Here is a 23,421-nt window from a genome sequence, read left to right on the forward strand (position 1 = left end):
ACTTTTAAATGAAATGAGCATTTATGATTTGGTACCATCGTCACTAATTCTTAATTACTGTCACCTCATTACTTATTCAGCTTTAATTTTGCCCACACATCTTGTTTTAAATGATTTGAGCTTCCATCTAAATTCTTAATTTGTCATATAAGTTCTTTTTCCATTTATAGTTCCTAAGGCCTTTGGCTTATCAACAAGGTTATTTCTATTTCCTCTGCTACTTGATAGTCTACTTTCTTAGCAAAAGAGTTTTTTTCTTTATTGGTTTCTTGTTAATCACATATATTTTTTAATTATTGTATTGAGGTTTTAATGGCTTATAACATTGTGTAAATTTCAGGTGTACGTTATTATATTTCAGTTTCTGTGTAGACTGCATCATATTCACCACCAATAGTCTAGTTTTTATCTGTCACCATATGTATGTACCCCTTTCACTCTTCCCCCACCCCCTTCCCCTCTGGTAACCACCATTCTGTTTTCCTTATCTATGTGTTTGTTTATCTTCCACATATGAATGAAATCATATGGTATTTGTCTTTCTCTGTCTGACTTTTTTTTGCTTAGCATAATACCTTCAAGGTCCATCCATGTTGTTGCAAATGACAAGATTTTGTCTTTTTTTTATGGCTGAGTAGTATTCCATTGTACATATATACCACATCATCTTTATCCACTCATCAGTTGATGGGCGCTTGGGTTGCTTCCACATCTTGGCTATTGTGAATAATGCTGTAGTGAACATAGGGGTGCATACATCTTTTTGAATTATTGATTTCATGTTCTTTGGATAAATATCCAGTAATGGAATAGCTGGATCATATGATATTTCTATTTTTAATTTTTTTAGTTAATCTCATATTTTTAATGATTCAGTGTATTCTTTTCTCTTTTCTTCCACTTCAGAAAAAAGAAAGATCCAACCATATTAATTATGTTTCTTTGAGAGCATTTGAACTCTCAACCCTCCCCATTCTCATCTCCCAACCAGAAAGAGAGAATCAAGGTAAACTAAACATGTCAGCTTTCTGTCTGGAAGTTTCTAATTATATATGACTTAAAAATTTGTGTGTAGGTAGACCCTTTTTTTTTAGCTATACATAGCATAGAATAAAGTTTTTAAAACACTTTTGAAATGAGCCTATATAATTTATAGTAGACCATTTTATGAAAAATAAAATACCTTTTTATTATAAAAGTAGGAGTACATAATTGTTATATAGTTTTTTAAAGTGTTATTAACAATTTGGTATCTGGTTTTCTAGACCCTTTCTATACATATATAAAATTTTTCCCCTATGAATTATTCTGTAACCTGTGTTTTAGATTCAGCAGTATAATGTTGACATTTTTTCATGTAGTTCTGTATGGATCTTCCTTATATTTTTTAATGGTGCCATAAGTATTCCAATGCATGGATATACCATAATTTATTTAACCTGTCTTTTATACGTGAACTATTTTTTGTGTGTGTGTGAGGAGGGTCAGCCCTGTGCTAACATCTGCCAATCCTCCTCTTTTTGCTGAGGAAGACTGGCCCTGAGCTAACATCCGTGCCCATCTTCCTCCAATTCATGTGGGACGCCGCCACAGCATGGCCTGAGATGCAATACGTTGGTGCGCGCCCAGGATCCAGACTCGGGCCGCCAGCAGTGGAGCACATGCACTTAACCGCTACGCCACGGAGCCGGCCCCTATATGTGAACTTTTTAAATTATTTCCAATCTCTCTTAATTACAGTACTACAGTGAAGATATATATACACACACATATGTATATATATATTTGCATATTTGTTTTTCTACAGTATGCATTTTTTAAAAGTAAAATTGCATTAAAGTGAAAACATTTTAAATTTTAATAGGTATGATTTAATTTCTCCTCAAAAATATATTGTACTTGAACTCTAATTATTGATGGCAGGAGTGTAAATTAGGGCAACCACTTTGGAAAACGTTTGGGAGTATCTACTAAAGCTGAACATATACACATACTGTGGTCCAGCAATTCCACTTCTAGGTATATACCTAACAGAAATATGTACATATGTTTGCCAAAGTCATGACCAGATGTTGACAGTAGAACTATTTCAGTAATCAAAAACTGTAAACAACCCAATGTCCACCAACAGTTGAATGGATAAATAAATTATATTTCACAAAGTAGTACTCTACAGCAAAGAGGATGAATGAACTATAGCTAAATAAAACAATGTGGATGAATCTTAAAAACATAATGTTGAGCTAAAGAAGCTAGACACAAAAAAATATATATCATCTGATTCTATTTAATTAATGTTCACAAACAGGCAAAATTAATCCATATTAGAAGTCAGAATAGTGGTTTCCTTTAGGGGGAGAGTAATGATGGGAATGGAGTCCTAGGAGACTTCTGGAATTCTGGTTATGCTGTTTTACAATACTGATGCTCATTACATGGGCCTGTTTCATTTGTGAAAATTTGAGTTACACACTTATGATTTCATACCTTCCTCTACATGTGTTCTACTTCAGTGAAAAGTTCACAATGAAAGAGTACACTTTTTTATCTGTAAAACCACTTTCAAACTCCAACCAGTTGTTCCTGTTTTCCTGTACTCTTGCTACCCTGATAGACATAAAAATCTTTTTAATCTGATAGACACTCAAAGAGATCAATTTGTTGTTTTAGCTTTATCTTATTAGTGAATCTGAGCATCTTTTTGTATATTTATTAACTCTTTATTTCTTCTATAATTTCCATACTCATGTCATTTGCCTGTTTTTCTGTTATAATATTTGTTTTTCTTACTGATTTGTAGACTTTTTATATGTTTTGGATTTTTGGTCTCTTATATGTCAAAATACATTTTAAATAACAAATGCAGAGTAAAAAACTTATTAAGTATATCATGTGTTAGTAAGAGTTTCTTCTAATAATTACATCAGTCTTAAAAAGAGCCCGTTCTTCTTGTCTCCAGCTCTGTTACCAACTCAGTTCTTAGGAGAGTGTAGCTCCAAATCTACATCTCCAATATGGAGTCCATATAGAATAGATTCTATTTGAAGATCTTGTTTTATTGCATGTATGTTAGTATTTATTCTCTTTTTCTTGACTAGTCTGTTCTTTGCTGGGAAGTTCTTTAAATAAAATCTCAAAACATCAGTTTATCCACTGCTATTATATGTTACCCTTAGTTTCTTTTGGTTTCTCTTTATGACTTTACATTTCCTAATATGGAGAGAAGGAGAAATAACATTGACTAGGATTTGTTTTATTTGTAGTAAATTGCACATGAATTTTGTGTGTATTATGTTTTTATAAGATAGCCCTTTAAAAACCAGCGTGCCGCATGCTATTTCCTTTACTCTCTCAACCAGTACCAAATTTCTAAGTGAGCTCTTAACTAAAACATTTCGTTTTAGTAACTCAACTAGTCTGATGTAGTCTCACTGTTGTGTCTGCCTTTTTATGCTTTTGGTCGGGGATGCCTTATTGAGATAATGTTTAGTTTAAATATTTTCTAGACTTACTGTATTTTAATGTTAGTTATTCTCATTCTGTAGTGGCCTGTGAATGTTTTTTATTTATTTTTGTTTTCTCTTTTAATACATAATTCATAGACGCTCTGCTGTTGCCCGCATTCAGGAGTTCTTCAGGCGGAGAAAGGAAAGGAAAGAAATGGAAGAATTGGATACTTTGAATATTAGAAGGCCACTAGTAAAGATGGTTTATAAGGGCCATCGAAACTCCAGGACAATGGTACCAAATGCTCATGGCATTCTTTGGAGATCTTGCAGTTTCAGAATATGAACGTTTTTTCCATAATAATTATCTTCATATATTGTTAGTGTGGTTCTAAAATAACATTATTGCACCTTCACAGTATGTCTTTATCCTAACATGGTTCTTTTAGTCCTATAATATGTTATGAAAGACCATTATTTTTTACAAGAACACTCTACCCTACTGAGGAAATATTGTAGAATTTTAAAAAACTTAGCTTGTACAAGTAACCATTGCTTCTTTTTTGCTCTCTCACACTTGCCGTCTACCTTCCTAGTAGGTTTTTTAGCTCATACTAGCACCCTTTGTGGGTTTTGAAGAGAAAGATTTAGATATATGAAATCCAGGTTCATTGCAAAAAGGGTTAATTGTAACCCTTTTAAGATTGACAAGTGAAGATTTGTTTTAGTCCACTTTGTCTCTCTAGACTTTAATTTCCTCATCTATGAAATCAGAGGAATAGACCAGATGATCTTTAAGATCTTCTCAAGTTTTTACAATCCACAAGTCTGGACACCCAATGCAATATTAATTATTTACTAAGAGAGTCTTGCGAGATGATTAGTATGTTATAACTGCTACTCTGAACCATTCATATCTAGAGAGTGTTGTTCTCATATATTCATTGAGTTGTCAAAAAGTATCTACAGAATCGGTTTTAGTCTGCTTTCTTCAGAGTCTAGGCCACAACCTACTTTGGGGGTGGGGAAATAATTAGCTCTCTGTATAGAAATCATTGGTAGTAACGATTTAATCATTCTAAAAAGAATACTTATTATTAATAGAAGTAATCAGTTTACATTTCTTCATTTTGCTGATTCAACTTTTGGATGAAAATAATTGGGGGTACGAATGAAAATAAAAGAGAAGAGAAGTAAATATAACAATAGCTGCAGGTAACAACAAACTGGCTCCCGTCTTTTGCTTTGCCAAAAATAGCAAAGTAGCAGCTGTAGATAAAATGATTGAAAAAATCCTCATATCAAGTACAGAGATTTTTGACGGTTCATTTGTACACAGCCATTGAAAAATGTCATCATAACCATTCCAATATATCATATTCCTTTGTCTCATTGCTTCATAAAAGTAAATATGTTTATGTCTTTCCTTCTCAATTGTGAGAGCTTCAAATAGCTAATAAAAAGATGGTACTTTCTTTTGTCATAAAGCAAAATACAAAAGGGAACAATTCGTTTTTTTCTGTGAATTGTTTTTATTATCTTTTAAAACTAAAATGGAACCATTTTTGGAAAGTTCAACAACGTATATATAACAATTTTCATTATACTGTCCAAAACCCAGACATCTCAATCATTCATTTAGCATTTATTAATTCAGCACCTACTGTGTGCCAAGTACTGTGTCAGGCCCTATAAATATAGTATTGAACAAAGCAAAATCCCTGTCCTCAGGGGGACTTTTCATAACTTACTGCCGTATTATGCCTGCTCATAAATCTCTATAAAGATTTTAAGATACTAAGATTTTAACACAAAGACTCTTCAATTTTTTATTTTATTTTCTAAACGAATTATTTTTTTTTAACTTGAGAATAAAATAAATCTTTGTTTTAATAACTTTGATTTGAATTTTCTTATAATTTCATTTTTTAAAATCCTTAGATAAAAGAAGCCAATTTCTGGGGTGCTAACTTTGTAATGAGTGGTTCTGACTGTGGCCATATCTTCATCTGGGATCGTCACACTGCTGAGCATTTAATGCTTCTGGAAGCTGATAATCATGTGGTAAACTGCCTGCAGCCACATCCGTTTGACCCAAGTAAGATGACATTTTATAAGGCAAGGGCTAGAAATCATGAGTGTGATTCATAAGCTCTAATTTTTTTCTAGTTCTTAATATAAGAATAATCCACATTATCTGAGTAGGCAGCCACTAGAGTCAATTATAGCTCTACTTTGGTTTAAAACAAAAAAACACTTATAACCTGCTTTTGGCAGAAAGTATGGGGAGATAGATTAAAGAGTTTACTCCTAATATTTCTTCTAACTTTTATTAGCTGTAAGAGGTTCGGCCAAGTGAACTTTTCACTGCTTATCTAAATTGAACCTCCAAGCCTTTTTAGTATTCACGTCTGAATTTACTTACAGAACAAAGGCACATTGGCTTGCTGTTGCCTTCAGTTTGAAACTCATAAAAGAGCAATGAATAAGAAAGAAATTTGAGTGATTTCAAGATGGTCTTAAAATTATGTTCTACGGTAACTTTTAGGAAATCTTCAAAATAATATTCTCAGTTAACAATTAAATGTATCAGTACAATTTCCTTTCCAGCTCAGTTTTGCGGTACATATGCATCTTGAATAAATAGCATGTTTCTAAGGTTTATATTAATATCTACATTTTATTTCTAGTTCTAGCCTCATCTGGCATAGATTATGACATAAAGATCTGGTCACCACTAGAAGAGTCAAGGATTTTTAACCGAAAACTTGCTGATGAAGTAAGATTTTTATTATACTTATTATAGACCATATTTCACTGTGTTCCTGAAATGCTTTCTTAAGAAGAATCAAAGTAGCTCATTAGTTGGTAACATAAAACAAGTTAATGCAGTTAAGGAGGTCAAATTTTAAGAAAAAGAAAAATTAAGATAAAAACACCTATAATGCTAGAGAGGTAAAAATTGAAATAGCATTTTGCTAATTAGAATATTGATTATTAGTAATACCAGATAAAGTGTTTTGTAGTTTAAGAAAAATAGGTTGCCTATTTGTGCTTATTGCAATGAAGAATCATTAAAAAAAACTCTGTCCTTTTAAGAAAGTAGTTTTACTGTAGCTGTCTTCCATAATCATAGCCAAATAGATAGCAGAACAAATGATTGGAGAGTCTCTTCTTTTATTATTATATTTTAAGATTTCCTCAGCTTCTTGTTAAATCAATAGTTTTCAAACTGGGTTCTGTGAAGGTCTAGGTTTTTTCAGGATTGGGAGAGGGAAGGTGGATGACAGGAAAGCTTAACTCTGGGCCTTTCCTCCCCACGTTCAACCAGGGTTTTTACTTGTGGGTTTCCATATAAGATTTCTTATGAACATAAGAGTCCATTGCACTAATCAGCTACTAACTAATTAGTGAGCTTCTCTGGGTAGCTGAGTGCAGCTCTGGCTGACACTCTTCCCTCTGAAATAAAGAAGGACCCATTGCTAAAAATGTTAGTAAGTTGGAAAACCAGTACTCTAGACCAAGGTTGACATTCACAGTGCAATTCCCACCTATAAGTTCACTTATTTAATAGACATTTATAAAACACTTGGTGTATGTCAGGCACAGTGCTGAGTTGAAAAAGATAAACCCTGCCCTCAGGGCTTATAGACTAGTGGGAAAGACAGACATATAAACAGACAGCTAGAATATAGTGTGGTCATTGCCAGTCAGAGATGTACACATAGTGTTTTGGAAGCCCATAGAAAGGAACAGCTGTGCTTGTAAATGGAGTAAATGGGACGGGGAAGTCTTTACAGAGGAAATAAGAATTGGACTGAGTTCATCAGGCAAAGGAGCAAAGGAACATTTGAGATAGAAGGATCAGCATCTTCCAAGTTATTATAAGGTAAACCATCAGTGTGCTGAGACCTAGAGTGCGTATAAAAAAGTAGCTCTATTGGACTAAACAGCTAGGTTGGGGCAGGATTGTAAGGGCCCTGTCGGACACCCTAATGAGTTGAAAATGTGTTGTGACATCATTGGGGAACTGTTGATCAGGTTAGCATCTTTCTCTTCCTCTCATGTTTTCCTCTCTTCCTTTTTTTTCCTTTGCCATGCTCTTTGCTTTTCCTCTTCCTTTTTTCTTTTGCCCATGATTATACATTAGATCCCTAGGTACTTATGGATATTTATTTAGTCCTATTCTTGGTACTTAAGACACAGTTCGTTGGTAACTCTTGTCCAAAAGTTTATTTTTCAAGATGACTTTGCCTCAATCAAGGTAACGTTTTCTTGAGGGAACCAAGTGACCGAAGGATAATAATTTAACACTAACTACTGTGTCACTAAAAGTATCAGTTCTGCTATGGGGGAAAATGATGAGTGGACACAAAGTACACTACTCTGGGAAACAAAGTACAAGTAAAAATAAATTCATTCTTGAATGTTTTAAGTAGCCTCAAAATTTGACCTTTTGTCTTTCTGCCATTTGAAAGAGTAGTGTTCTCTGATCTTACTCGCTCAAATGCAAGTTAAAAGTAATTATTTGGCATTGAGTAGCCTTAAGGTGGAAATATAGATAGCATACTTATAAAGAATGAAGTAATTCCTCCTAGGACTTTCTAATTTTTTACTGTTCTCCTAATCTTCAAGGAAAAGGTACAGTTACCCTATGGCGTTTGATATAGTTGTTTAACTTGCCTCATAGGTTATAACTCGAAATGAACTTATGCTGGAAGAGACTAGAAACACCATTACAGTTCCAGCCTCTTTCATGTTGAGGATGTTGGCTTCACTGAATCATATCCGAGCTGGTAAGAACTGTTAGTGTACTATTAAAATCATTATTATATTAGAAAAGCATGTTGTTATTTAAGATCTGCTTTAAAGAGATTTATATAACTTCCTTAAATCATAAAATGAAGGCAGCTTAACTTCTGAACTAGGAGTTCTGTGAACTCTTGATCTTATTAGCACAGTAACTTACTTCCTCATGAACCTAATTTATTAAAAAGTGTCAAAATGAGAAGACAGTGACACTTGAAAACTTTTATCAACTGTGCTTTTCCTGTCAGAGTGGAGGATCATACCGTAAACTCTACATGTTATAGTAAATCCTCTTTAATGGTAGATTTGGTCAGAATTGGTCATAGCCCAGACAAAAATAAATGTAACGTCCTGAGAAGGTTGAAACAAATACCTCGGCATGTTTTCTTCAATATTTTTTTGTTTTAGATGATAAACTCTGAGGTTCAGTGCCACAGATAGACAAATGCTTATATTACAACTCATAATCAAGAAGGAATTGAATAATCTGTGTTCATAACAATTGAAAAGATCCAGTATCCATTATAAATAAAATATGTTTATCAAACAAAAGAGTGTTTATCACTGTTCACTGATATCATGAATTAAATTTCTTCATATGTTGGATATTACTTATCAATTAATAACAACTACCACCATTTATAGAGTACCTATAATGGATCAGGCATTATACTAGTCATTTTACAATTTGACTAGTTTTTTATCCTCATTTAGCTTCAATCCTTTACCAAGTAGGTTTTTTTGTAATAACTTACCCCAGGTCACACAGCTGATAAATGGTAAAGCCTGAATTTGTAATGAGCTTCCAGCCCTTACCCCCCTTTGACCTAGAAATTTCACTTGCAGGAATACATTCAAGTTATGAATATAACGTGCAATGTTCTGGGTGATCTGATCTCACACTGCTTTTCTAGCTCATGTACAGCATTCTGTTTTCTATCCACTCCATCTACTTTCACCCTCTTTGAATTTTGGTGTACATCCAACTCTCCTACTTCAGGATCTTTATAATCATGCTGCTCCCGCATCCTCACTCTTTGTTAGGATAACTTGTACTTATTCTTCAGGTCTAAATAAGAGGTGGATTAAATATCACTTCCTCAGAGAGAGTGGGGAATGGAGAGAAGTATTCTGAGCAAAGTAAAGAGCATATCGTGTTCTTCACAGTCCTGGAGGAGAGAGAGTGTAGCACATCTGAAGAACGGAAAGAAGCTCCACGTATCTGTAATTAAAAGAGCTGGAGGGAAAGTAATCCTCACATTGTAAATAGTAACTATTGGTGGGAAAGAGTGAAAATTTCAAATGGTCAAAACAAAAAATAAACCTGGAATGTAAACAAAAAATGTTAGTAGTCCAACAAAATATTTTTGCAATACTTCTTTGGTTTCCCATGTTATTAAATTAATCAGTTAATATCTTTTGATACATTTTCTTCAGTAACAGTGAGTAACCCTTAAAATTCATCCATTTGGATTTCAGATTTGAGGAGGCAGCATTTTATAGAACAAGAAAAACATTTGCTGACTATGATTCCTAAAATTTGCTTGTTCTTATAAAGAGTTTATCTGGTGAATGGCTCTTCCCGAGTTTCCTTATAGAAAACGAATTCTCTTTTCATTTGTGCAAGAATTTATTTTAACCAGGTGCTAATGTGGCAGTTACCATCCTTCTTTGGTTTTAGGATTAGATAAGATGTTTTATAATATAAAGATTTCTTTGTTCCATTTCTTTTTGCCAGCAGTCAAAAAGAGACAATTTCTAGTTGGTTTAGTCAACTTAACTCACCTTCTCGCTTCTGTTATGTAAAAGAGTAGATAGAAGAAGGTACCCAAGAGTTTATATTTAAGCTGCTTTTATCCTTGAGATATCCACTTATTTGATGAGTCGGTGAACCACGCCTTTCTCCTCCTTCCCTGCGGCACAATAATGCATGCATATGCGAGGAGGCCTGCTCAAATAAGCACAGGCTGGCCCATCCATTACTCCACAGGGCCTCCTGGTAAGTCCAGGCAGTAGATCTGAGACAGCTCCTTCCTGTAGAGCTGTGATTTTTAATGAAGGGTGCACTTCACATCCCCTGTAGGGCTTTTTAAAACTACAAATACCTGGATCCTATGCCCCAAAGATTCTGATTCATTTTATCTGAATACGGTTTGAGCTTCTGCATTTTTAAAAAGCAACCAAAATTATTCCCATGAATACTGCACTAAAGACTTATAGTCTAGGCCACTTCTTGAAATGAAAGGCAGTTCTGAGATCCCTAGAAGCTCTGATAGGCTTTGGAGAGACAGTAATTGTGTATATGGACCATTCTAAACTCTTCTAGAGGGCCGGCCCTGTGGCTTAGCGGTTAAGTGCGCGCTATCCGCTACTAGAGGCCCGGGGTTCGGATCCCGGGCGCGCACCGATGCACCGCATCTCCGGCCATGCTGGGGCTGTGTCCCACATACAGCAACTAGAAGGATGTGCAACTATGACATACAACTATCTATTGGGGCTTCGGGGAAAAAAAAAAAAGGAGGAGGATTGGCAATAGATGTTAGCTCAGAGCCGGTCTCCCCCAGCAAAAAGAGGAGGATTAGCATGGATGTTAGCTCAGGGGTGATCTTCCTCACAATAAATTAAAATAAATAAATAAATAAATAAACTCTTCTAGAATATCTTAGAATCTGATCAAGTTACTTCCCTGCTTAAAATTCTTCTGTGCCTCCCCGTGTTCTTAGGGTAGAGTCCAGAGGTGTTAACATGACTTATAAAACCCCGAAGCATCTCTTGATGTTCTTCCCTTGATACCTGTGGACCTTGGCACATGGAAATCTAGATAGCCATGGTGTTCCCCATGATGGGTCTGTAGAGCCTAACATCATAGTGAGCTCACAGTCACTTACCAAGTCATTCACAAATTCACTCCACCAGCAAGTTATGGTAACTTGACTCCAGAATATAACCCGTATTCATGGTAAATATGGTAAATATTTATTATTTACCATAATAAAATGGTAAATATTTTAGGCTTTGTGGGCCACATGGTTTTCATGGCAACTACTCAGCTCTAACACTGTAGTGCAAAAGCAGCCATAGATGGTACCTAGATGAATGGGCATGGCTCTGTTCTAATAAAACTTTATTTACAAAATTAGGCTCTGAGCTGGATTTGCTCATAGGCCATAGTTTGCTGACTCCTTTTTAAAAACATAAATTATGTCACCCTGCTTAAAACTCTCAGGGACTCCCCATTGCTCTTAAAATAAAACCTAGACTTCCTATCCTGGCCTACGGAGTCCTACAGGACCTGAACTTTGCTGGCCTCTGCCTCTGACTCATTCTGGTTTTCCCCTTGCTCCCTACATTTTAGCTATACTGGCCTCTTTTCTCTTCCTCAAATGTATCAAGCTTGTTAGCACTTTTGGACCTTCACTTGCTGTTTCCTCTGCCTAAAGGACTTTGTCCCTGAACGTCCCATATAATTGAACATACAGTTAGGTCTTGGCTCTAATGTTACCTCCTTAGAAAAGTCTTGCCTAGTCACCCAGCGTGAGGTCGCTTCATGTGCGTTCTCACACCCTCCCACTCACTCAGCCACTCTCTGTTCATTGCCTTATTTTCCTCAAGTACTTATTCTAACTTTTCGTTTCTTATTTGTTTCAGATTAAAGAAGAAAAACACATTTGTTGTCTGTTTTCCTCCTCTAGAAAATGAGCTCATTAAGAACAGAGACCTAGTTTGTCTTATTCACAGCTGGATATGTAGCTCCTAGGACAGTGCCTAGCCCATAATAGTTGCTCAATAAATGTTTGCTGAATGAATGGGTGAATGAACTAGCGTCAAATTCTAGCTAACGATGAGTCTTGCATCTATTCTTTTGTGAAGGGTAGCCTGGAAACCAGTACTTTTGTGGAATATAGGTTTCCTTTGGGGAATTTTTTTCTTATCTCCTTGCCCCCCTCAGCAAACTTAGTATCTCTTCATGTCCTATCTTCCCCAACCAAAAATAATTTCCTGAAGAAATATTTCTAACAGAATAAAAGGTACCTTTCCACAAGTGTAAACCTTATTTACAAAAGCAATTTGGCATTGTCTGCTTTTGAAAACAGTGGATATAGAAGCGATTCTTATTTCCATTTTTCATTTAAAAGAACACAGTGTTCCTCAGATCTCCTTGGTCCATAATTGGCAACTAGAGATTTGTGAAAATGTTGAACTGCTTTGCAATTTTACTACCTCAGTAGCACTTCATGAACAAAAGATTCATTTAATTTATTCTTAGAAATTGTGTTTAAATTCTGAAAGAGATGACTCTGCAGCAGTTGAATGAGTTGGATTTGAGAAAAGAACTATTCTGCCCTCTTCCTCATTCCAGAAGCCACTGTCAATTGTTCTGTGACCTATCTCAGACACTCTGGGCCCTCACTTGTCTCCTTATGGCTTGCTTTGGACTCTGCAGAATTCTAACATCTACTGTAAACTCTCTGATTTAAAGGCTGTGACATTTCTTCCTAACCCTTTATTTCCCCATCTTCATTCATAATGTGACAACCAAAAAGAATTTGGCTAAGAACCCTACACATTTTGCAATAGGCTGATACTGCTTCCTCATGCTCCACTAACATGACAGAATAGGTTTGTTGAATCCAGGATTCCCATGCATGATCATCTGCTTTAGCAGGATAGCAACTTCATGTTTTGTTCTGTCATGAAAGTATATCACACAATAAAAATACTGGTATAATCTCTTCTAGCCTAATGTCCCTTAGGTAGCCTTTTATTGGTCAGAAATTCCTCCACCATGTTTAGATTCCTCAGTGATCTGAAGATCAAAATTTTATTTTGTTCATTTATTTTACAAATGTGTATTAGATACAAATAATAGCTAAAATTTGTATAATTCAAGTAATAAGTCATAGACACATATATTATCTCATTAGTTTGACATTGAATGGAGTCAGCATACAGGGGATTTAGTCTAATTCACTTGGACAATTAAACATATAGTCCCTTCTGTATGCTGTTCTTGGTGTTGCTGACTTGGGATCCAGTGGGAGTATTTAAGCCTGTGTAGATAATAAGTAAAACCTCAGCATTCAGTCTTCTCTTGCTGTTGACAGTGGAATTAAACTGTTCCCCCTATGTCTAATCTTAATATTTTTCATGTTACCTTGGGGAAATGCGTCTGTGGCAGAAAGGGTTCCATTCTAGTGGTAGTAGTCATTTTATACTCTTGCCTTCTTTATATACCCTAATGTCATGTATCTTGTCTTAGTAGAACTTGCATTCATTTATTCAACACATCTTCATTGAACATCCTGTACTAGGCCCTGAGGATGTAAGATAAAAAGAAAGAACTCCTACCCTCCCAGCAGCTCACAGTCTAGTCTGCAAGAAGACATGCAAACAAGCTCTTACTGCAGTTAGGGTCATCATGATAAGGCTCATACAAGATACTCTGGAATGTGGAGGAAGGACTTCTTAATTCTGCAGGTTGGATGTTTGAAAAAGTCCAAGAAAAGTTTCCCAAAGGGGATAATAGTTGTATTGAGATGAGTAAGCAGAACCTTTATAGCTGAAGAATTGGGCAAAAGTGTCCCAGACAGAGGAACAGCGAGTGTAAATCATGAAAGCTTGAGAGAAAATGCTGTGCTCACTCACCAGTTTGTAATTACATATTCACTTGAGTATTTAATCTAGATAAACTCTTTTTTTTTTTTTTTAAAGATTTTATTTATTTTATTTTTTTCCCCCCAAAGCCCCAGTGGATAGTTGTATGTCGTAGCTGCACATCCTTCTAGTTGCTGTATGCGGGACTCGGCCTCAGGATGAACGGAGAAGTGGTGCCTCGATGCGCACCCGGGATCCGAACCCGGGCCACCAGCATCGCAGCGTGCGCACTTAACCACCAAGCCACAGGGCCGGCCCTAGATAAACTCTTGAGGGCAGAGACTGTGCCTATTTTGGTCACCAGTGTATCCTCAGTTCTTAGCACAACGCCTGGAACATAGCAGATATTTAATTTTAAAAATCTTTTTACAAACAAATACACAGACCCTCAAGAATGGTCCCCAGATTCCCTCTCACTCAGCCGTCCTCTCACTCCCCTTGGTGACACCTGATACATCTCCTTAGACTCCTAGACTCCAAAGAACACAGTTTGAAAACCACTGCAGTAGACCATAATACATCGAGAGCTTTAAGGTTTTTCTTTTTAATTTTTGTTTAGAATTACATGCATATTCCAAGTTAGTAGTGCTGTTTCCTCTGCTCTTTTTATTTGCCTCAAGAGGCAAAAAGTAACTCATTTACATACAGCAGTGAACTGATTTTTACATGATGATGTGTTGAATTATTATTTACATTTTAACCAGTTTTAAATAAAAGGCATTGAAAATGATTTTAACTGTAATACTGAAAATATTTCTTTTTGTGAGTCTTATGTCTCTGTTTTCCAGACCGATTGGAGGGTGACAGATCAGAAGGCTCTGGACAGGAAAATGAAAATGAGGATGAGGAATAATCAACTCTTATTGGCAAGCACTTAGATGTTCTGAAATTTGTATAAGACATTTATTATATTTTTTTCTTTACAGAGCTTTAGTGCAATTTTAAGGTTATGGTTTTTGGAGTCTTTCCCTTTTTTTGGGATAACCTAACATTGGTTTGGAATGATTGTGTGCATGAATTTGGGGGAGTGTGTAAAACAAAACTAGCAAAATGTTTTAAAAACTTTTTGCCATGTATGAGGAGTGCTAGAAAATGCAAAGTGCAATATTTCCCTAACCTTCAGATGTGGGAGCTTAGATCAATGTTGAAGAGTAATTTTCATTATAGTGAAAATGTTGGTTCAAATAAATTTCTACACTTGCCATTTGCATGTTTGTTGCTTTCTAATTAAAGAAGTTGGTTGTTTTAAGATATCCTGAATTTGACTTTTTATTTAATGCCTTGCTACCTTGACCCACATTTTCCAGTCTTTTCTGTAACATAGGACTGTCTTTCTGTATTCTTTTCTAGATTGAATAACCTTTTCTGTTTTGACTTCTGTGTGATAGAATCACATAGAAGAGCTTTGTTTCATTTCTCCTTCCAAAGTACTTTATCTTCTTCTCCAATCATAATGTCTCATGATTAGTGGTACCTCATTACACATGTACAGGAGTTAGGCTTCAGGCAAAAACCACAGAGCATCATAGCTCACAGATATATTAGCACCAGCTGGTTCTGCAAGGCCCTGGCTTCTGGTCTTCCTGTCTCCAACTTCTAGATTTCAACTGAAAGTTGTTGACCGTCCGTCTTCTAATTTCTGCTCCTCCTTAACTCTAGTGTCTCCCTCCACTCAGCTTAAGCCATCGACACCCAGGCCTATATCTTACAGGTTATGACCTGAAACTGCTACAGACCTAGCCCCTCAGTCCTACCCCCACCCCTCTCTTAAACTGTCCTGCTACTCTCTCTGGCTGGCCCATGACAGGTGTAGCCAAGCAAAGCATCCGTCTCCCATGTAGAGACTAGGGATCCTCTTCCCCACAAGATGGCTGTGAGCCCAGGGACACCTGCTGCTGAGAGAAGACAGGTTGGCTGTTCAAAGAAAAGAGGAAAAATCACTCTACTGTTGGTTCAGGAACTTCAGTTGGACAGGGCACATATACATCCACATTAGGAAATGTGATAAATGGTCAAAGGGAAGAGGAATCAGAGCTTTAGCCAAATATGGCAACTGTATGATTTCCGAAAAGGGCAAGGGTCTTAGTTTCTGGTTCCCAGTTAGTTATGTGACCTGCTCAAGCCATCTGACTTCTCTGGGCTTCTGTTTCCTCTGCTCTAAAATGGAGGTAATCATATTTGCATCACCTATGTCCCAGGGGCTATGTTGAGACCACATGAAACCATGGAAGTAAGTTGAAGGGCTTTACAGAATAACCGAAAAGATGACTGTAAGCATGTAATATATTATTTCTTCCACTGTAATAACACAGTAGCAAGAATATGCTGTAGAGAGCTGTTGGCAAACTGACAGAGCAGAAGCTACTGGAGGACTCTGTGGGGTCAAAGAGTAACTCTTTGGCAGGAAAAAACAATAGAAGAAAATCAAAATGGTATTTGTCTACTCTGTTGCAGGATGTTGATAGGGAGGGGGCAGAGGAGCTATGGGACTTCAGAACTTTCTGCTCAGTTTTGCTGGAAACATAAACTACTCTAAAACTGTTACTTAAAAAAAAAAGTATTTGTCAAAGGAATTAAATCCCCTACTTTTAGCGATTTTGCAGAATTTTGGTGTTACATGTTGTAAAGGAGCAGGGCAGGCCAGACAAGCAGTCAAGGAGACCGCAAAGAGACAACACATTCCACAGAGGCCAAGTGGACAAGTGCTGGCCGCTTCCATGAGTCAGTGTCTGTCGGGGAAGGGACCCTAGTAAGTTAACGACGGGACCCTAGAGCTCACCTACCCACCCAGAAAAAGGAATATGACTTCAGTTGTGGCAGGTGAGGGGTCAGATAAAGGCGGTGGGTTTTGTGCCTTGAAGTTGTTCTGAGTCTCAGTGATAATCTGCCACCCACCCTTTGACTTTGGTTATGGGATGGACATATAGAGATAGAGCACTGCTGTTCATTAAACCTCCTTTAAAAAATTTGGGTTAAGAGTGTTTGATCTGTATTTCTTGGTCATGCTGAGAAGTCATTTAACAATACTTCATGAATCTAATTGTCTTGGGGGAATTTATGAAAAATGCATGGATGGATGTACCCAGGTGACTGTGGTATGGACATCCCCACCCCCCAGTTTGGCAACAATTGGCCCCTTCCTGCTCAGTCTCCTTCCTCTTTTTAGCCCATGGGAAGGGAGGCTGGAGATAGGCATGTGGGTGCGAAAAACGGGGGTAAAGGGGGAGACCCCAAGAAAGTCCACAGTTCACAAGTCAGAGTACAAATTCACAATTTCTACAGCTATACACATACCAAAACAGGTATTTAATCAGAAAGACAAAACTATTCTAAATACACTTAGTTATAAATACTGATTTATAATAATCCTAAACAACATTTTTCTTATCTTTAAAACAATCTTCCAAAAACTTCAAGTGAAATATATTTCAGGATTAGCTTGTTTTTGTTTTGTTTTGAAGGTTGGTTTTTTTAACCACTTTTGCATCCAAGGGTCCATTATCAGCACAGGACTCTGTCATTTAAGCATGTCCACATCGCTGATTGACAGACCTACTTCCAGGCAAACAGGCTCTTTCCACTGCACACGCAGTGTGGCCCTGCCTGCCCAGGCCTCTGGTCCTCTCTAGGACTGCCTTTTCCTCTGGGAGGGCTGACTCGCCCATGATTTGTGATATTTCAAAATGGTGGAGTCAAAAGGAAAAACAGAAGTGGCTTCTAATTCCTATTAATACTGCTCAGGAAAAACGCTGTCTGATAGAAATGAACACATGTGTATGTGTATGCTCTGAAAATAACGAACAAAATTGTGCTCTTGGTTATCTTATGCAGATTTGAGTTTGTGCTTTAAATTCTTTCCAGTGAAGCCAATAACTTTCCTTGGGCCTGCAGGAGTTTTTAGGTCTGGCAAGCGGATATTCCAATCTCCCAAGCTCCTTGGTTTACAACAGTTCTTTCTACCTACCTGATAAAGCCCAGCTGGCCTAGTCTCGAATAATGATGACTTTTAACTAGCCCTTGTCCTCAAGCTCCGAAGCTGGCTCCTGCCTTCTCTCAGTCACATGGCCAAGACCTGACGTTTGGCCCTGACTCTGGCTTAATGCACTTTGAGACCTTGGACAACTCCCTTCACTTCCCTAGGCCTCCCTGGATTCTGTGTGTCCCTTCTCCCCAACCCAGAAGCCCAGTCTGGCTCTGCCCCCTCTTACAGTCATATACAACTGTGCTCACAGCCACTTTCCTTTGCTTCAGGGAGAGAACTGATTCCCTTCTCTCTCCCACAGGATTCTCCTGGGGTTCTGTGTCCACTTCGGGGAGTAGCATGGACTCTTGTCCCTGCACTGCCTCTTCCCTCAGGGGCTCAAAGGATCAGAGATTATGTGAATCCAAGAGCCAGAGGCAAGCAGACACTGTCACTGCAGGACAGAGCTGTCCTTAGCACCCAGGGCACATCTCAGGGAGAGCGTCCCTTCTAGGCTGTAAGAGAGGTCAAGGCTGAATTGGGGCTCTACACCAGGCCCCGGGGTTCCATCATCTTTGACAGCCATTAGTAGAAAAGCTTATTTTTGCTCCCTCAGACCTCTTGAATTCCAGATGCTCCTTAGCCTTTCCTCCATCTTCTCTGTCCCTTTCCTCACCTCATCCCTTCTTTCCCAAAAAAAAGATCCTTTGTGCTGTACAGCAAACATGACAATTCCCATGGCAACAACCTCCAATACCTGCTATCTAGGATAACAGTTATCTTTTCAAGATTCTTACTTCTCGTCATGGAGATCCCTGTAAAACAAGAGTGATACACTCTTCCACAGAGTTACTGAGAAGAAACAGCAGTGGCTTAGCATCAGCTCCACCCCAGGTGCTGTGCTGGATGTTTTAACCCACATCATCACCTATGGGGGAGGCTCCCCTGGATTCTGTGGCCCCACATAGAATTAGACTACAAAATCTCATTTCATAGATGAGAAAACTGTGATGCAGAAAGATTGAGTAACTGGCCCAAGAACGCCTAGCTTATAATAAGTGGCAGCGTGCGATCTGAACCCAGAACTTAGCACACCAAAGCCTGCACCAGGCCCACTCCATCACATCTGCACTGCTGTGAAAGGAGAAAGCATTTGGAAGCACCTAACTAATGCCTAGCACACAACAGGCACTCAAATGTCCTAACAGGTCAGGCACACAGTAAGCACTCAATACATGCTAGTTCCTTGCCTCACCCTTTTGTGGCCACATCACCCCCACAGTTTCTTCCAGACAGGAGATAGCCGGGGCTCAACGCTTGACACTTGTCTGTCCTGAGGTCCATCCAGAGACATGTCTCTAATCTGCAACGATCTCAGGGATATACTGTTAGGGTGGAAAGATACCCATATAGTAAATCTGGACAGGCTGGTAAGATCTCTCATTGTATCAAAGCATTCTTCCTCCCTCTCCTGTCCTCCAGACTGCCTTGGCCTATGGCAAACACTGAGTGAGTCTCTGGTTGCTCAGTTCTCTGCAGAGAGACTACACAGCAGCTCCTTAAATGAGAATCAGAACATCCGCACCACAGGGCCCTTGTCTTACATTCCTCCACCTCGCTTCTACGGGGTGATTTACGTAGGATCACACAGCTGAGCAGTGGCAGGACCTGCGACCCTGAGTGGGGTCACACGTGTAAGCAGTTCGCTGGGTGGTCCTTTCAAGGCTGAGGACTGCAGTGGAGACAAAGGAGTTCAGAGCAGGAGGTCTCTGCCAGAAGCAAAAAAGCCTTCAGGTTTACCCTCAGCTCTTCTCTCTCAGGAACTGCCAGTGGCATCACGGTCACACTGCTGCCCCCTGGTGTCCAGGGCCCTGAACTCCAATCTTAGCACCTCTGGCCAAGGAAGAGACTGGGTGTGGAGCTGTGTGCGCAGTAGTCCCGAAGCCTGGTTACCTGGAGCACAGCACGGGGACCCTGTCAGGCGGGAATCTCGAGGAAAGAAGCAGAGATGTGCAACAGCCCTAAACCTGCAAAACCCGGAGGCACAAGACTCTGAGGTATTGAAGCCAACAAGTGGCCAAATGTCTACCTGCCACTGTCCATGTGGTCCCCTGAGGAAGGCCTCAGGCTGCACCACACAGCAGTATAAAGTGAGTGGGCCTGGGACTGGTGGCCTCTCAGAAACTTCAGAATGTATGGGATTATCTCCTTTTCCTCTGCCCACCCACCTCCTTCTTGCTCTCCTTTCTCTCTCATTCTCACTCAGGCTCAAACAAGGCAAATTTGAATTCCTGAATATGCAAAATATGGTTCTAGCTGCCAAACATCCTCCCATGGTTGGCTCCAATTGTCACCAACTTCCTGAGGTACACTTAACTCGCCCAACTGAGCATATTCACCTCCCTCTGGAGCCTGCAGTTCTATAATCATCACTTGACTTTGCTATTATTTATTAGCATCAGCATCCCCTAGGTCTCTCCCTCAATTAGAGGGAAACCCTGTAATGTTACTGCTCACAGAGCCCAGCTTGGTGCTCTGCACACAGTGGATGTGTGGTGTCTCGGAGATGAATAAATGAATGGACCTCAGTAGAAAAAGGGAAACACAGTGAAGCCTTTTGTGAAGTGCAGTATTTCTAGGTAAGCTTAGATTAAATCTTAGTATATCCCACCTGTCTGGGATCAGCCAGTGGGGACTAGTGATCTCAGGACTTTCCCTGGAGCCCAGCCTGGTGTGGTCCAGGGGCAGCACTCTCCAACCCTTGGGGTCCAAGCCAGTGTGCTGCACGCAGCAAGGCCTCACTGGGGAGCCTTCTCAGGTCATTCCAGCCCCGAGGTCAAGGTCTCTCTGCCTTACTCCAGCTCTGTGCATACTAGTTGATCAGGAATATGGTCCCTTTAGAAACGAGACAAGTGCTAGGAAAAAATATATACACACAGAAAACATGCCCTCAGATTTAGGAAGGCCACCCAGTAGTGACAGCAGAGTCTCTCTGACCCGCACATCTCATCAGCAGAACCCATAGGTGAAACCGCCCTCTGCTCCTCTGGAAAAGCCGTCTGCTCCTTCCCACTCCCACCCAGAACCTAAACCAGTGCCTGGCAGCCAGCTGACCCTGAATAGTTGTTGATCACCATGAAGGTAGCAGGCCCCCACACCTCAGGAAAAGTCTTTTGTAAACTGCAGACCAGGGGACCAGCCAACCACTGGTTTCTGCCACACAGCGAAAAGACGCTGCCTCACCAGGACTAGCTAGACCTCAAAGCAAACACCACAAAGGTAATTCACTTTCTGGAGTAGCTGCCTTGTAACAGACACAGCAGGATCTCCTTGGAACCTACCCTCTGCTGACCACCTGGAATTCTGAAGGCAGGGAAAGTCCTGCACTTCGCTCATCTCATCACCAGGGCTGAAGGGCAGACACAGGCAATTCAACAGCTTCCAAGTCACCACAGCCACTGCTCCGGTGAAGCCACACTTCACCTGCTGTTCCAACTCAGAAGGGAGAGGGGAGCGGGCTAACCCACAGATCACATCCCTGGGTCCACCTCTGCGGAGGTGCCCTCTTCCACCATCTCCGCATCTCGGTGGTTGGCATTCCATCAGGAAGTGCTCTAACAGACAAGCCGGACCAGCCCACAGATCTGGGCCTGCAATGCTTCATACGCCCATTAGAAACCACTCAAAAGCTGAGCAAACATTGGTCCCTGAGTCCTTTTTTTTCTATCTCCAACTTAGAAATTCAGAGGAAATCGAAGATCAGACTTGGAAATAATCTTGGACACCATTCAATCCAACTCCCCACTCCCTTACCCCATTTTCCAGATGGCCTAGACAGGTGACAGAAGTCTCAAACGACATGCGTAGAAGAGGAGCGGGAGTATCGCCTGTGGAACAGGAGGCCAGCTATTCTAACTGGTCAAGCAAAGATCACAAAACAGAATCTATTCGATGAGGTTTTCCTATGTGAAGGGGATTCCCTCCAGGGATAACAGTGTCTCTACATCCTGTTTCACATCACGGCCCTGTTTGGGCTTGGTAAAATCATGGTGTGTCCTAACCAAATGGGTTTTTTAAAAATTCTGGCAATGAAATATCTGGTATCTGCTCCTTCCTCCTGTCTTTTATAGTGGTTTCTCCCTTCTTTTAAATATCAAAGAATCAGTCAATAGGGAGGTGGGCAGGGTAGGCCTCGTCCTCAGCAACAGTAGCCCCAGGCCTGTCACCTCCACCCAGTGGCCTGTGAGCTGCCCCTACCAGCACCAGCACGTGACTCCAACAAAGGCGAGGTCATAACCAGAACTTGAGACAGGGGAACTCGATCTGGGGTGCTCTGCTCCTGGGTGCTCCTCTGGGGCCATTGACGGTAGAACCGATGGCCCTACACGGCCTGCGTCTACCACACAGAAGCCGGGGGGATGCTCTTGTTTTGTCAGGAAGAAGTGCCATCCTCCAGAGTGCGCTGGGAAGGGCTCACTCCTGAGGCCTCTGGACAGTGCATGGCTGATTCCCAGGACAAAGGTTGTGAAGAAGAGGAAATGACCCACACAGCGGTTTCCTTCCAAGCCACAGTCTCTAGTCCCCTTCTGTGCCCCGCCTCCCAAAGTCATGGCCACACCTTCATCTGCTTTTCTGTGTGATTTAGATGCCTCTGGTCCTATCACTGGGACCCACAAGAAGGCCACATCTGGTCGCACCACAGACTCTGAAGTCAGGGACTATAGACACGGTTTTCAGTGTTTTTTCTGGTGACTGCGTACCAGATGTTGCTCCTTCCCCACGCTCCCAAGGCCCCGGCAGAGACGGTAACGGGCACCCCTCTGAAGGACAGTCCACCCTGAGGCCCTCATCTCTGTTCCGCAGCCAAAATGTTCCCTTCTTTGATGCTCTGCAGCTGGAGCCTCTGACTCACGAGGGTTCTGCTGCCTCGGCGGCCCCCAAAGCCGACCCCTGGGACGGTCCGTGCTGCCATCAAGACCCCGGGCAAAGCCTCCTCCCCAAATAAGTTGATTTTGGCTTCAGCCTCAATGGCTTTGGCCAAGCTGGCTGCGTAACTGTCCAAGGACTTGTGCACGTCGGCCTTCACGTGAAGAATAGGGTTCTTGGCAGCTTCTGAGGGAGAAGGCAGAGGAAAGGTTAGTGGAGGGGCCAGGACCAGTGGCCACCCCAGGAATATAAAATAAGCCCACTGTTGCTTCACGCCCCAGGGAACGGAGCCCAACTGAGGTTAAGGGTGTGGGTTTCAAGTCAGATTCCCCAGGCTAAAATCCTTGACTCTCCTACTTATTACCAGGGAAATCTCAGAAGTTTAATCTAACCTCCCTCATCTGTAAAGAGAAGATCACAGTATACCTCTTACATCAGGGGGTTACTATGACAACTACATAATTCTTTCTAAGATACTTAGCCTTGGTCTGGCCCATAGAAAAGCCTTGATAAATACTTTCTATTAATGATATTCAGAATTTTATATCTCTGAAAGAGCAGTCTGGTCTTCCAGCTGCCTGGAGCAGTGTAGTGTCTATGGCTATGAACCTCCAGAAACCTGAG

The 23,421-nt window shown here is 40.1% G+C and overlaps 2 protein-coding genes across 12 annotated transcripts in view; one reads left to right on the forward strand and one right to left on the reverse strand.

The window, feature by feature from the left end:
* Positions 1 to 15,161, forward strand: part of DCAF6 (DDB1 and CUL4 associated factor 6) — a 136,116-nt gene extending 120,955 nt beyond the window's left edge. For 7 of the 8 annotated variants that reach the window (XM_087437618.1, XM_087437586.1, XM_087437581.1 and 4 more), the window contains 5 exons: positions 3,603 to 3,741; positions 5,388 to 5,544; positions 6,137 to 6,225; positions 8,137 to 8,242; positions 14,699 to 15,161. In XM_087437618.1, the coding sequence (XP_087293744.1) occupies positions 3,603 to 3,741; positions 5,388 to 5,544; positions 6,137 to 6,225; positions 8,137 to 8,242; positions 14,699 to 14,763 (556 nt within the window). In that variant the 3' untranslated portion in view covers positions 14,764 to 15,161. Of the gene's footprint in view, positions 1 to 906; positions 1,119 to 3,602; positions 3,742 to 5,387; positions 5,545 to 6,136; positions 6,226 to 8,136; positions 8,243 to 14,698 lie in introns of those variants that run through there. The other variant, XM_087437604.1, reaches the window with a different exon arrangement.
* Positions 15,162 to 16,175: 1,014 nt separating this feature from the next.
* The window catches only part of GPR161 (G protein-coupled receptor 161), a 56,796-nt gene continuing 49,550 nt past the window's right edge, over positions 16,176 to 23,421 (reverse strand). For 3 of the 4 annotated variants that reach the window (XM_087437622.1, XM_004425074.3, XM_087437639.1), the window contains exon 6: positions 16,176 to 22,983. In XM_087437622.1, coding sequence (XP_087293748.1) covers positions 22,718 to 22,983 — 266 coding nt within the window. In that variant the 3' untranslated portion in view covers positions 16,176 to 22,717. The remainder of the gene's footprint in view (positions 22,984 to 23,421) is intronic. The other variant, XR_015553829.1, reaches the window with a different exon arrangement.

Source organism: Ceratotherium simum, chromosome 2, assembly GCF_057802395.1.
Source record: "Ceratotherium simum simum isolate JZ-2026a chromosome 2, ASM5780239v1, whole genome shotgun sequence".
Lineage (NCBI taxonomy): Eukaryota > Metazoa > Chordata > Mammalia > Perissodactyla > Rhinocerotidae > Ceratotherium > Ceratotherium simum.